Here is a 14,900-nt window from a genome sequence, read left to right as displayed (position 1 = left end):
GGTTCTTCTTTACCTCTCTCACCAAGGCTCTTCTCCTCCGATAGCTCAGTTTGGCCGGACGGCCAGCTCTAGGAAGGGTTCTGGTCGTCCCAAACGTCTTCCATTTGAGGATTATGGAGGCCACTGTGCTCTTAGGAACCTTAAGTGCAGCAGAAATTTTTTTGTAACCTTGGCCAGATCTGTGCCTTGCCACAATTCTGTCTCTGAGCTCTTCAGGCAGTTCCTTTGACCTCATGATTCTCATTTGCTCTGACATGCACTGTGAGCTGTAAGGTCTTATATAGACAGGTGTGTGGCTTTCCTAATCAAGTCCAATCAGTATAATCAAACACAGCTGGACTCAAATGAAGGTGTAGAACCATCTCAAGGATGATCAGAAGAAATAGACAGCACCTGAGTTAAATATGAGTGTCACGGCAAAGGGTCTGAATACTTATGACCATGTGATATTTCAGTTTTTCTTTTTTAATAAATTTGCAAAAATTTCTACATTTCTGTTTTTTTCTGTCAAGATGGGGCGCTGAGTGTACATTACTGAGAAATAAAATGAAAAAACTTTTTTGATTTTTGGAAAATGGCTGCAATGAAACAAAGAGTGAAAAATTTAAAGGGGTCTGAATACTTTCCGTACCCACTGTATATGCAAATAGTTGTATTATTTTTCTCTAGTCTTTTTAATATTATTATATTAGTTGCATTGTCCATATTTATATATTTCTACATTTATTTATGTCAACTGTATGTTTGTCTGCATGTAGCACCTTATCACCAAAACAAATTCCTCGTATGTGTTAAACACTACTTGGCAATAAAGCTCCTTCTGATTCCAATTCTGATTAAATGCTCATTTCTAATGAAAACAGAATGTAATTATTAGTGTGGCTGAAAGAGGGTCTTTGTAGTGACAGAAGATGGAGAATAGACTGAAGAGGGGAGATTATGAAAACTCAAAGAGGGTCAGAGAGAGGGAGTATATAATAACTAGAACAAAACCGACTACATACCATAAAAACATGGAAAAGCTGCTAGTTAATGTAGCCACAGTACAAATGTATTTAGTTATCCTAATGTTACACTTGATGTAGCTGTCTGTGATATTTCCTGTATCTCACTTGGCCCCGACTCTCCCTGCAACAAAGAACTGTTCAATGCAAACTCTGATGACATGCTGTTGGAATAACAGTCTTTATACTACGTGAGTTTTAGAATTTACTACGTCTACTAGCTATCCATACAGCTTACAAGCTTATCCTCCTCAGTTATTTCTGCTACTCCTCCTGTGACCTCCTTTTCCTCTAAAAATACTGCAGGATGCTCATCTCTGTGTGAACACTGACTACTTTTCAATTGTTTATGGACACGTAGCAGAGAGACACCTCATGGCACAAGTTTTTAAGGTCAAGGATGGTCATGGACAGAGGCAAAAAAGTGGCCCAGGAGTTTGTCCCTGGTCAGCCTGCTCTCCAGACAAAGCATGTGTACTTTTTACTCAAGAAAAAGTATAATTATTCCCATAAAAAGTAAAAGAATAAAATTATAAACCTACTCATGTAAAAGTATATTATATTTTATCTGCTGTTCATCAGAAACCGCTGCAATATAGTTATTTCTAGGGAATATAATTTGCTTTGCTGGTCGATTATGTTTAGCTATTTCTGTTTAATAATTATTTTCCTTTTTAAATCTCCATGAATGTGTTGATAAGATTAATTTAAAATATCAGCTTGCTGCCCAGCCACTTTTATTATGGACATGTAGCCAACTAAACCGCTTTCTTTGCAGTAGCACAGGCAGCCAATACAATCTGATGATTCCTAAAGCATCTAAACAATCTTCACAACGCAGATAATTATTGTGGCAGTAACAGTAACACAGGGAGCAGCTCGCTGTTGAAGCAGGTAAACCTGCATAGGCTACAGAGGGAGCTGTGAGTCATGCGTAAAGCCCAATAGGACTGTTTTCTCTCTCTCTCTCTCAAAAATGATTGTTTCCTGAGAGGCTACTGTTAATATATCAGAATCAACAGGATACTGTTAATATATCAGAATCAATCTAGTGATCAGACTTAGATGTTACAGTGTGAAGTTTACGTTTGCTCTGCAGAGACTAAAGACACTTTAATGCGCCGTTAATGGAAAGTGAAAGTAGACGCCGGCCGGCTTGTTAAAGAGCGACGCAGGCTGCTTTCCAACACGGCCACCAGTGCAATGGTGAGCGCTCACTGGATTTCAGTTGTTTCAGTAGAACAATAAAGCCTTAAACTGAAAAAGGTATTTGCCTGATTTTCTAAATGTTCGCATCTGCCCAGCTCATTCATCTCTGTGATAAGCGCCCGTCTCTGTACCACAGAGGATACCTGGGCTCTTCTGTGTAACTGCGCACACACAGCCTGGCTCTTTCGGTTAACGAAGCCCATTGCAGATTACAGACAATGGAAATTATGAAGGTATAAATGGAAAATGTAGTGAAATTAAAAGTAGATTACTGGCCCACAGAAAATACTGCAGTAAAGAGTAAAAGTAGGCGACAGTTTTAAAAAAGGCTTTTTTATTTTATATATTTATTTTGCAAAATTACGTTACTTGTAACAAGTCACTACCCACCCTGCAGCAGGAGTCCTCACTGCTGTCTTCAGGTACAAAAAGAACAGCACAAAATAAACGTAATATTGATATTTTTGTCCGCGTTTCAACCGTTTAATCATGTCTGATGCGGAATGTGTGATTGATTGATGAGCCAAGTCCAAAATCGCCGAAAAAAGTGAGGGGGACAAAACATAGATTTTGAAATGTGGGGGGGACCATTGCTGTAGGAGACCAACCTGTTCTGAGGAATACATGTATTCAAAACGGGTTAATTTTTGTGAATGACTTCTTAGATACATCTGGTCACATTATCTCATTTTATGATTTCTCAATACAATTTAACAAATGTTTAGATTTGTATCGATTCAATCAGATTGTTTCAGCAATTCCGATTTGCTGGAAACAAAAAATACAAAATAAACAAGCAATTGGTTTGTCTCCCAAAAGTACAATGCCAAAAATGGTTACATAATATAAAAATAAATAAAATTATTTATAATTGGAAGTTATATTCTGCAGGTTCTGCCCTTTTTCCTCACAAAATCTGCCAATACTGGGAAGATGAAAATCAATGCACCAATCCCATGGAAAGAGTACTTTAGATCAATTTATAACACTACAGTAGATTCATATTCAAGAATATTCCAACTAAAATTTTTTTACAAGATAATTGCAACTAAAAAAAATGTTATATTTATGTTACATTGAAAATAATTTACATTGCAGATTTTGTGAGGAAGACCTATGGCATTTATTTTACTTTTGTCCATTGGTATATAAATTCTGGTCAAGTGTCAAGTCTGGTTAAGAACGGCTGAAATAAAACTTACCATAACAACGCAAACTATTGTACTTGGTCATTTTACAGGTAGTTTTTTAATTGTGTTAAATTCCATTTTATTAATAGGGAAAATGTTTATTTTTAAAACAAAAGTATCACCAAGCCTGTGTTTAAGTCACTTTAATGTTATAAGTTCTCATCTTCTTTTAGAAAAGATAATAGCAGAAAGCAACAATCAATTAGATGAATATAACAAAAAATTGAATAATATTTTATGTGTATTATAATTATGAAACCATGTAGTCTTTCCTCTCTCTTTCATATCATATTTATTCTTCTGTTGTAATGCGTTTTGTAAAAATTGTTAAAATTTTGTAGTGTTTTTGTAGAGTTTTGTTCTGTATTTTCTATTTTCTATTAATAAAAGAAAAAAAAAAAATTAAAAAAAAAAAAAGAAAAAACAAAAAACCCCAAAGATTTAGTGAGGAAATTGCTGCTTTATCATCTGGGAAAATACAGGCAGAGTGTTATTTACAAGTTGGATCCATATTTAGATGAAGGACGGTTGGCAAAGGGCTCTTTGCCAGAGGAAACTAAACATCCATTTATCTTATCCAAAGATCAACATGTAGCCACTCTCATTCTTAGGGATATACATCAACAGCTTGGCCATAGCGGTCGTAATCACATATTGTTGACACTGAGAAGGAAATACTGGATCATAAATGCCAACTCAGCTGTAAAGAGAATCATAGCAGAATGCGGTTTCTGCAGAAGATATACGGGAAGGATGAGGGAGCAAAAAATGGCAGATTTGCCAAAGGAAAGGTTAGATTACGATCACCCGCCATTTACTAATGTGGGCGTCGACTATTTTGGACCGATAGAGGTGAGGAAAGGACAGCACAGTCAAACGTTACGGTGTGGTATTCACCTGTTTGGCAAGTAGAGCAGTCCATCTAGAAGTTGCTACCTCTCTGGATACAGATGCATGTATTAATGCATTACGCCGCTTCATCTGTAGAAGGGGTCAGGTCACTCACATTCAATCAGACAATGGAACCAACTTCAGAGGAGCAGAGAGAGAACTTGGAGAGGCCCTTTCATCTCTGCCGCAAACATCCTTGAATCGGTGTTTGATTCAAAGGGGAGTCAAGTGGAATTTCAATCCTCCAGCAGGGTCACATTTTGGTGGTGTTTGGGAGCATGTAATCCGCATGGTGAGAAGGATTCTCAGTGCAGTTCTTCGACAGCAGAAACTGGACGACGGACTTTCTACAGTCATGTGTGAAGCTGAAGCCATTTTAAATGATAGGCCTATCACCAAGCTGTCCGACAACCCAAATGACCTTGAACCCCTTACTCCTAATTCAATTCAGTTTTATTTATATAGCGCCAAATCACAACAACAGTTATCTCACAGTGCTTTTCATAAAAGAGCAGGTCTAGACCGTACTCTGTGATGATATTTACAGAAGCCCAACAGTTCCCACCAAGAGCAAGCACTAGGCGACAGAGGCAAGGAAAAACTTTCTTTTAAGAGGCAGAAACCTCGAGCAGAACCAAACATCGAGCAGAACTAATCATATTCTTCTTATGAAAGGATGACCTGCCTTACCACCTGGATTGTTTGAACCACATGACCTATATGTAAGAAAGCGATGGAAACAAGTCCAGTCTATTTCTGATCTTTTTTGGAAACGTTGTGTACGCGAATACCTACCTCTGCTACAGGAGAGACAAAAATGGAACCAAAAAACAGGAAATCTAAAGCCTGGAGATATTGTGGTCATTATGGATCCCACTGCCCACTTAGAAGAGTCTTGGAGGCTTTCCACGACATGAAAGGACAAAAGCAGACAAAAGCTAGTGTAACAGAAAGGCCTGTGACTAAACTTTGTCTGCTACATGAGCCTACAGGTTGGCAGCAGGTCATCCCAAGCACTGTGGTATATTGTATTCATCATTGCATCATTTTGAGTATGGCTCCTTAATTGGGTATAGGAATTGTTATGTCTGGTAGTCATTACAATTAGGGGCCAGTGTGTAAGAGCCATTTATGTTTTTTTGTGTGTTGGGTACAGTACTCTACTCAGTAGGTGGCTCCTGTCCGTTTTGGGTCAAAGGTAATTTAAGTAGGAACCTTTGCACAGGTGACAGGTGTTGCTGTATGGAGGGGAGCAGATAGTTTTTTGACCACTGATGGGCGGCGCCGTACAAGTGTTGTATGAAAATGTGTAACATTCAATGGATGGCAGTATTTACCTGAAGACCATCATCGATGAACAATAAATATTCAAACAAAACGGCAAGTGCAAACAACATTATTTCTTATCACACTGGAGTCAATTAGATGCCTGTCTATGCAACCCTCAGTGGCTTTAAATGGGGCTTAGCCACTACAATAGTATTTAACACAATGGCCCAGTAAACTGTTGTTGATAAGCTAGCTGTCCTGTTATTTACCTAACAGACATTTATAATTCTCAAAACTAAGCCAATCCCCCTCAGAGCTATCAGACCTGAGGAATCTCAGACAGCAGAGTTTCAGTTGATAGGAAATACTTTGACTAAGGTTAGAAGTAAATTAACTGATGCTGTTCTACACAGTACTTAACTTTACTGACTAAGATAAGTTGATTAGATAATTCAGCAATTATATTCAGTCATTTAATAAATGTGTCAATTTTCCCCCATGGTATTGAAAATGCTATCAAATTTTTCAAGGTATTGTATCGAAGTTAGAAATTCCACTATCGTGACAACACCAATATACACAGTATATTCAATATAAACAGTATCAAGTCAAAGTTTTCCTGTTCTTCTTGGATCCCATGACACTGACACAGGTGGATTGAACATTTCATCCAGTAGTCAGGTACATAAAATGACACTCTCTGATCTCAAGGTGATGCTGTAATAATCAAGTTTGCATTCACCTCTGAAAATGTCAAATGTTGCATTAGCTTAGATAATCAATCATTGCCGCTGGCGTCTATATTTGTCAAGTATTTCTATAAATATATGCGCTCATTAGAGCGCAGACCTCTGCGATACAAAAACTTGCGCTTCTCACTGTAAGGATTTAACCTTTTATAAGCAGCATTGTGACTAGGGGTGGGAATCTCTGGGCACCTCACGATTCGATTACGATTCAGACGGCTGCGATTCGATTACAAAATGATTATCAATGCATCTTGATGCATCATTTTTTTCTATACAGGATCTCTGAATAATTACAAAGCATTTAATTTGAGCATTAAAATCCAAAAGAAACATCTCCTTATTAGATTAAAAGGACTAGTTTGCATCCCTAATTTACTTTATTAACCTCATCTCCATCGTCCCTCATTTCATTCACAACCAGCTGTCAGACTCCTCTGAAAACTGAAAAATAATTATCAGGATGTACAGTATGTATACAGGACAGAGCTGTACACCAGTTTAGTCTAAGCTTGTACCAGATGTTCTCAGCACTTTAGTAGGTTAGTTAGTAATGACATACAGCTGATAATTAATATTACTACTTTACTAATTTAGCTAATGTTACATAAATAAATAAATATTTTTAGCACCTTTCACGGGACCCAAGGAACCTTTATACAAAGTTACAGTGACAGAAAAACAAAAAGTCATTCAGGATTGAATGGCTTGGTAAAGAGCTGGGGTTTTAGTAGATTTGTGAAAGTGTCCAGACAGGGAGCATTTGGGATCTCTGTGGGGATGAATTCCAGAGTGGGGGCTGTGACACTGAAGGCTCCCCAAAAGTCCGGAGTCTGGTGTGGGGGACAGAGAGCAAGCCCTTGTATAGGGATATGATAGCTAGCGCTAACAGCCTTCACTTTTCCAGCCGTTGGGGAAACTACATACTATTATTAACGGACACACAGTGACCTATGCTGCACATTTACTACCATACAGAAACTTACTGCTTATAGTTTTCTCTGCTAACTTTCACCGCATGTTCTGCTGCTCGCTCTCCCTCTCTCATTCGCTCGGCCTCACACACACAAGATACGTAGAGAGCTGCCGAGCGTCGAGTGTCACAATGCTTACAGTGTGCGAGTTAAAATCATCACTTGTGCATTGATATTAATAATTGTGTGACATTTTAGTGGGGTTGTTATTCATTCCACAGCGGTGGTGTGCCAAATACAGAGGAAAAGTACCGGTCTCTCTGTTGTGTGTGCTCCAGACGGTCCGGGCGCTGTACTTCCGTTCCGAACGCAATTTCTAACTTAAGTCGGGGTTTACATACTACTAACGTTTTAAGGGTTGCACCAGCTGAAATACATCCAAAGTAGACATAAGTTACAACATAAATCTTACACCTAGTCCTTAATAGGTGTAAAGTCCTCCATAAAATAGTCAAGTGGTTGTCATGGTGCATCGTTTTGAAAGGTGGGGTGACTGGGATCAGGAGGAGCAAATTATACCGGGCTCTTCTGCGTAACTGAGCACACACAGCCTGGATCACAGCTCATTTCGGTTAATGAAGCAAAATGCAGATCACAGACTGGTTAAGTTATGAAATGAAGCGAAATTAAGAGTAGATTACTAGCCCAAAGAAAATATTGGATTAAAGAGTAAAAATATAAATAACAAAACATAGATTTTGAAATATGAGGGGAATAATGGCTCCTACGCATATAAGTTATAATGTTACAATTTCATCTGCCTGTTATACTTTACCGTTCGTTACGGGCACCGTTAAATTAGGTCTATGTTGTAGTTAACAGTTTTACCACTCGATGTCACTGTGAGACTAGCTGTAGGTTAAGGTTTCATAGTTATCACCTAATCATAATTATATGTTGTATAGGTCCCTTTTTGTTGGTTTATTGCTATTTTTAGCTGTTAGCCTCTTCAGTATAGCAAACGTTGAAAGAGAGAGAGACAAACAGATGACAAAACCATAATAAACTCTGTTAAGAATAGTGCTGTTCACTGATTGGCCATGGGATGTGTAAACGTCATTTTCTGCGACACTGTTTTGATTAGTATGGACTTTACGCCAGAGTAGCTAAGATGCACCTTATGTCTCGGTGGTGCAACCAAACATCGACACAACTGAAGTCTCAAACTAACTAGTTTCAACGTATTGTTTAGTGTGGACTTTGCACCTTAACTTAAGGTAGAACTTACGTATTGCTGGTGCAACAGGCTGCTGGTTGGATATTAAAATGCATGAACACACTGGTCCTTGTTTTATGGCTTCTTTTCACATCCTCCACTGCCTTGCATTGACATTATAAATAATAGTTTCCCATGTTCTGTCATTTATTATTATTTTTCCTGATGTTTTAGGTTTTTGCCGTGGTTCATTTCAGTATCTGTATCGAGATATTTAGGCAGATATCGTAAGAAAGTCTTGATTTTGGTGTCATGACAGCACTACAAAACAGACCATTAATGTAACATGTTCGCTTTCCAAGCTAGGTTGCTTAAGCATGTATTCACCTCAAGGATTGGCTTACAGTTCTTTGTAAATCTGTGCCACCTTTGCAGTTTACTGCTTCACAATGCAAAACAAAACCAAGTTTCATTTGGTTCCGTATTCAAAGTACTATTTGTGGGGTATATTGGTGTGAGTGCTGCTTCCAGCTGCAGTTTTATGTGACCAGGAGATCCAGTATTTCTGGAGTGAACACGGCAGTCAGAGCCGCCTGTTACCTGTTTGAGTAGCCTTTCAGATGAGAAGAGTTTCCTCTCCAACTCCAAAGCTCTCTGGCTCTCTGACAACGATTTCATCCTCTGCAGGGAAAGCTCATCTCCCATACGCTCTGCATCCTTACTGAAGAGACACAGAATTTAAGCTAACCAAGGACAGTATGCAAATAGACCAATCCATCCACACACATTTTTGAACTCAAAGTGTTTCTGTAACCCATCAGTCAATTTACTTAAATTACATGATTTCATTTGTGAACTGAATTTGCTATATATTTTTGTTATAGTTGCAAAAGTAAACCTTTAAATGAGTTACCAGAATTTGTCTCCCAGTGAATATGTACAGAGGAAAAACAACTGGCTCTCTTACGCAACTTTATTCGAGAGGCACAATATAGTTTGCATTACAGCATTTCAGTCACCTCTCTGGATACCATTTCTCTTTATGGCTAGTTGTCTTTTGTGCCTCTTCTTTATGTCAATTTATGATACAACACAAATTTTACCAGACTACAAAGGTCTTTAAGGTTTAAATGTTTTTTGGTAGCTTTAAATGTGGCTTCTGCAACATTACAGTTAACATAGAAGTATGCACCCAAACTGTTTATTTATAAGTTGATTAAGTCAGATAGAGCAGTGCCAAAAAGACCTCTGAGGCCTGGGAGGCGGTAAACTCACACAGTGTTGTTCAGCTTCATTTTGAGCAGGTCAGTGTAGTAAGTTTCGTCTTGGCCGTCACCGCTTTCTGCTGGAGCAGGATTAGCTGGCTGAGACTTCATCATCATCTACAAAAACAGAATTTTTATGATGACAGTACAGTTTTCACACGTACTCATGTCTCAATGTTTTCTAAAGGAAATCTAATTTTCATTGAGTTGTTTCATACATTTTGTGTCATTAAGTCTAGTTTTACCTGTTGATGTATAAGACTTGTGGGTTTTAAACGCTCACCTCCCCCTTCTCCAGTCTCTGCAGTTTACACATTAGATTTTGGATCTCTCCATTTTTCTCTGACAGCATGAACTGAAGTCTCTCCAGCTGAGCAGGATCAGCCCTGGAACCCTGAAGCTGCATCAGAGTGGCTATCTGGACCTGCACAACACATGCACATCCATGCAGTGAGTCAAGTTGCAAACAACAAGTGCATGTTTAAAGCAGATGTAGCCCAATTTCCATCCACAACACACAGTACCTTCATGCGCTGCAGCTGCTGTTTGCTGAAGGCGTGTTGTTTCTGCAGTGACTGATACTGGACCTTCATACTGATGAGCTGTCTCTCCATCTCAGCACGCTTATCCTCCAACTGCAATACAAAAAGGAAAGATTTTGAATTACATTAACTTTAGCTGTGCTTTAGCTGGTTAGTTTTTAGTTTACCTCTCATGCCATATATTTAGGTTCATAATGACATTCTCAGCTGTATACTGTTTGAGTTAGAGAGAATTATTGTCAATTTTTTGATTTTGAGACCGAGTAGAACACTTTAACATAAGTTTAGCTGAATTCATTTAGTTCTCCCCTTCAGCAAAGACAGAGCATTCCTTGCTGTTCGTTTCCTGAAGTGTTAGTAGCAAAGCTTGTCTTTTACCTCAGCAAACAGGGAGTTCCCTTTGCTGCTGGGATCCTGGGCCTGCTGTAGAACCTGGTCCAAATGGATCTGGAGGTCCCGGTTTGCCAGACGAGATTTCTGTAGGGAGACAGAGTGACGCAAAGACATACAGCATGAGCATATACAGACAGAGATGCAGAGTGTGTTTATGTGTTACAGTGGGCTTTCTCCAGTAAGCCATTCTCTTAACTGTCACGTGAATGAGACATCCTGTTTCAGTAATCGAGGTAGAGCTTTAGAGAAACCTGATTTCTACAACTAGGTTTCTCCTGGAGAACACACATTTCATGGCCAGCTATGCAGATAAGCAGATTTCTCATCTGCTTTACACATGTGCAGGACGAAGACGTCACACAGGAGAGAATAACCTCAGTACAGTTTCATCTATCACTTTCATAGAAACAGGAGCTTTTTGTTTTTGACCGTCTTGAAGGTCATACCTTTGGGATTTCTAAATACCCAGGTATACCATAACACTTTGATACTGCCCAAGTCTACTCTGTATTTAAAACTTGATGACGATAAGCATATTAACACCTTCTCCAACCAAAAACCTCCTGTGTGGGAACATGAACTGCAGCATTTACAAAGCTGAGCTTGAGTTATTCTGGAGCATCTGATGAGGATCAAAACTGGTCTCTTAAGATGTTAGCTAGCTAGCTTAATGTTAAAAGCCATGTTACATTATGAGCTCTAACGTTTTCTATAGGTTTTCTCTTGATCAATCAGTTATTAATGGAGTTGAGATTAGCAAATAATTATCATAAAACAACGATACTGTTCATCGGATATATTTCCTCCCAACCTCCTCCATTTCAGGTGGGGGCCAATTCGGACCAGACTCCCTACACCATTTTGTGAGGTTAGGGGAAACTTCATAAACTTTGCGAAAAGCTGTCTACTACAAATTTTATTTATTTTTAGTTATTTTTCCTTCATGTAAATTTAGCAAATGTAATGCATGAAGTTATTCCTTTCTTTGCCTAAAATATAGTGTCAGTTTGTCCCTTGTGTTGCAGTACCGGTGTGATATCCCTTGTTTACAGCAGATCAGCTGCACACACCGTAGGAAACACAGTTTTTACTGATAAACCTGTTAGGTCCAAGACAGGATGCGACTTTATATTCTGTTGCTACAGCAGTAACTGTCAACAAAAGATGTATTTTTGAATGCAGTATTCACTTTATTGTCTTTGTTGTTAATTAGCACATGCCTTATACAACCTCAGGCTACATTTAAAAGCTAAATAAGAGGCATTGAGTAATTTTGTGATTCATAACGTGAACATTGGATTATTCATTTTAATAATTAATAGATTATTTGACTATCAAAATAGCTGTTAGTTGCAGCTCTATTAAGTGTACAAGTGTAGTTAAATGCTGGTATGTTTACCTCTAATGCATTAAACCAGGAAACAGCCTCTTTCTCTCTCTCCTCCTTCTCCTCTGTGATTCGCTCCAGGTGGCGCTGCAGGCTGCAATTGGTCAGCTCCAGCTGCTGCTCTCTGTACCGAGATTCCTGCAGTGTCTGCTCCAACTCCCCCTGGTATACAGAAACCACTCGCCTGACTTAATAATAAGGAGGAAGGCAAGGACACCTTGTGGAATATGTTCCGATCAGGATTGGCATTTGACAAAGAAGCGGATTATACAGCAGATTATACAAAGTTTAAGGCTTGTAGGTGATTGATGCTACGTTCTCACTGAATGTACAGATGTGTTAATGTATGTTAATGTGAAGTTAATGTACAGAAGAGGAACAGTCCAGATATACCTGGTTTCAGAAGTTATGTCAGCTCCCCCTTACCTTGATGTTCTCCAGCTCCATAATCGTCATCTGCACCTCCATCATCTCAGATGTCATGGAGCTCTGGGTGTGTTCATTCAGAACTCGCAGCTCTTCCATCTTGTAGTTCAGAGTCTCAGTCTGCACCTCCAGTTTATGTCTCAGCTGTTTCTCATTCAGATGGGATTCCTCCAGAGCCAACTGCTGACTCAGCAGCTGAGAAAACACACGGCAAAACGCAGTAACTGTTACTATATGTAGATATTTGCCTTGATGTGGTTCCATGGAGGTACTGCTCACACACATAACCATCTGCTAGATTCTTCTTTCCACCACTTTAATGGCAAAATGTTCCCAAATTTCTGAATTGCTTACAAATATCCTGCCTGGAAACTTTCAGAAGAAAGATGTTTGAATGAATTTTCATTCAAATAATTGTATTGTCTCTGTTGAACTTATTGTAAATTTTGTAATGCAAACATCCAGATCAATATGAATCTCTTTACTCTATTAGCAGCAGTGTCTTTTTCTACGGAGTTAAGACAACTACAATTTGAAAACAATAGTCATTCATTTTTCTTTATCATCTCCCAGACAACAAGCTTTAAAATAAAAAATGTCTGATGGCACCAATGATGGTGCAAAATATATGACAGATCCCAAAATCCTCAGGTATTCACACCTATGTATGAACTCCGCCCACGGACCCAGCTTTCAGCTACCATCTGGCTAATCCACAATGTAACTGTCAGCCAGCAAAGCAAACTGCTGCCGCACTGATAACTGGATGTTAACTAACATTATGCTTCACGCAGACACCATTGTTGCATGCAAGCAAACTAACCATTTCTAACGCGCCATTATTAAACAGATCACATACATTTGCCCTTAAAGAGGTGGTATTATGCTTGTTGGCTTTTTCCCTCTCCTTTATTGAGTTATATATCTTTTTTGTGCATGTAACAGGTTTGCAAAGTCCAGCCCAAGGGGAGTTCCCATCTCCCACAGAAAATACTACTCTGAACTGCCTGAAAACAGCTCATGTGTAGTCCATTTCTAGTCCCTTTCTTGTGATGTCACAATGAAAATACATGTCATAATGCTCGCTGAGTGACTAGTCTGACACACTCAAAAACAACGGCGGAAAAACACTGAGCTGCAGCACACAGCTCTCCTCTCCCTTCCGAACACTAGCTACCCTCCAAGCAGTCAGTGGACATAAAGTTGTTACTGTGATGTAGAGACAGAACTCAGTTAAAACTTTATGGATGGAAGATACTTTTATTACAGATTAATAACTCACCACTCTGAAACTCTTGCTCCAGTCCATGTTGCCAAGCTGGTTGGCAACATGTAGCCTACAGCTGAATCAAAGCCGTTTACCGGCTTCTCGCTGACCCGCCTTTCTCTGCTTCTGATTGGCTAGTAGTCCTTACCTGGGAAATGCGCATGTGCAACTCCCAACAAAGATTTTGTACAAGTAAGGTGCATCACTCTGTAGTTCAAGAGTGGAGCGTACAACACATAGGGTGAAAAGAGGAGCTGCAGAAATGTGCAGTATCAAAAAAAATATGGTGTTTTTTGAAAATGAAACCATATAAACCTGTTCTGGTACAACCCCTAAATAAGATTTTGAACCTGAAAATGAGCATAATACCACCTCTTTAAATCAGCTCTGTCTTGAGAAATCCACCACATATTTGGAGTTAAAACAACTATATTCTCGCATAAAAAAACTCTTAAAACTACTATATGTGACACGAGAACAGCAGTATTATAACTTACAATTGTGAGTTTTCTCCTCCAACATTTGCGCTTTTTGGCGGCGAAATACATTCTGGGATATCTGGCTATCCGAAGTCGACACAAGTCAATACCGATATTGCAGGCTCGGTGGAACGGGCGGTGCGAGAACACATTCAGGTATTTGACTGTACTTGGCTAGGACTTTAGAAATGGAACAGTACTTTGGCTACGACTGATGACGTTTCACAAGTCCACAACAACACAAGTACAGAAAATAACGCAGATTGAGAAACAGCCGAGATCATATTTCTCCTGTCTTAGCTTCTCTGCATTGGCTTCCTGTAAAATCCAGAATAAAATTTAAAATCATTCTTCTTACCTACAAAGCTCTTAATGGTCAGGCACCATCTTATCTTAAAGAGCTCATAGTACCTTACTACCCCACCAGAGCACTGCGCTCCCAGAATGCAGGGTTACTTGTGGTTCCTAGAGTCTCCAAAAGTAGACTAGGAGCCAAGCTCCTCTCCTGTGGAACCAGGTTCCAGTTTGGGTTCAGGAGGCAGACACCATCTCCACATTTAAGAGTAGGCTTAAGACTTTCCTCTTTGATAAAGCTTATAGTTAGGGCTGGCTCAGGTGAGTCCTGAACCATCCCTTAGTTATGCTGCTATAGGCCTAGACTGCCGGGGGATTTCCCATGATGCACTGAGTTCCTCTCTCCTC

The 14,900-nt window shown here is 39.2% G+C and overlaps 1 protein-coding gene across 3 annotated transcripts in view; it reads right to left on the bottom strand.

The window, feature by feature from the left end:
- Positions 1 to 14,900, bottom strand: part of spdl1 (spindle apparatus coiled-coil protein 1) — a 35,037-nt gene that overhangs the window by 13,072 nt on the left and 7,065 nt on the right. For all 3 annotated transcript variants that reach the window (XM_046031549.1, XM_046031550.1, XM_046031551.1), the window contains exons 4-10: positions 12,453 to 12,647; positions 12,039 to 12,188; positions 10,625 to 10,723; positions 10,229 to 10,339; positions 9,988 to 10,128; positions 9,715 to 9,821; positions 9,040 to 9,160 (exon numbers count right to left, since the gene is read on the bottom strand). In XM_046031549.1, coding sequence (XP_045887505.1) covers positions 9,040 to 9,160; positions 9,715 to 9,821; positions 9,988 to 10,128; positions 10,229 to 10,339; positions 10,625 to 10,723; positions 12,039 to 12,188; positions 12,453 to 12,647 — 924 coding nt within the window. The remainder of the gene's footprint in view (positions 1 to 9,039; positions 9,161 to 9,714; positions 9,822 to 9,987; positions 10,129 to 10,228; positions 10,340 to 10,624; positions 10,724 to 12,038; positions 12,189 to 12,452; positions 12,648 to 14,900) is intronic.

Source organism: Micropterus dolomieu, linkage group LG19, assembly GCF_021292245.1.
Source record: "Micropterus dolomieu isolate WLL.071019.BEF.003 ecotype Adirondacks linkage group LG19, ASM2129224v1, whole genome shotgun sequence".
Classification (NCBI taxonomy): domain Eukaryota; kingdom Metazoa; phylum Chordata; class Actinopteri; order Centrarchiformes; family Centrarchidae; genus Micropterus; species Micropterus dolomieu.
This window is presented reverse-complemented; position numbering and strand designations above follow the sequence as displayed.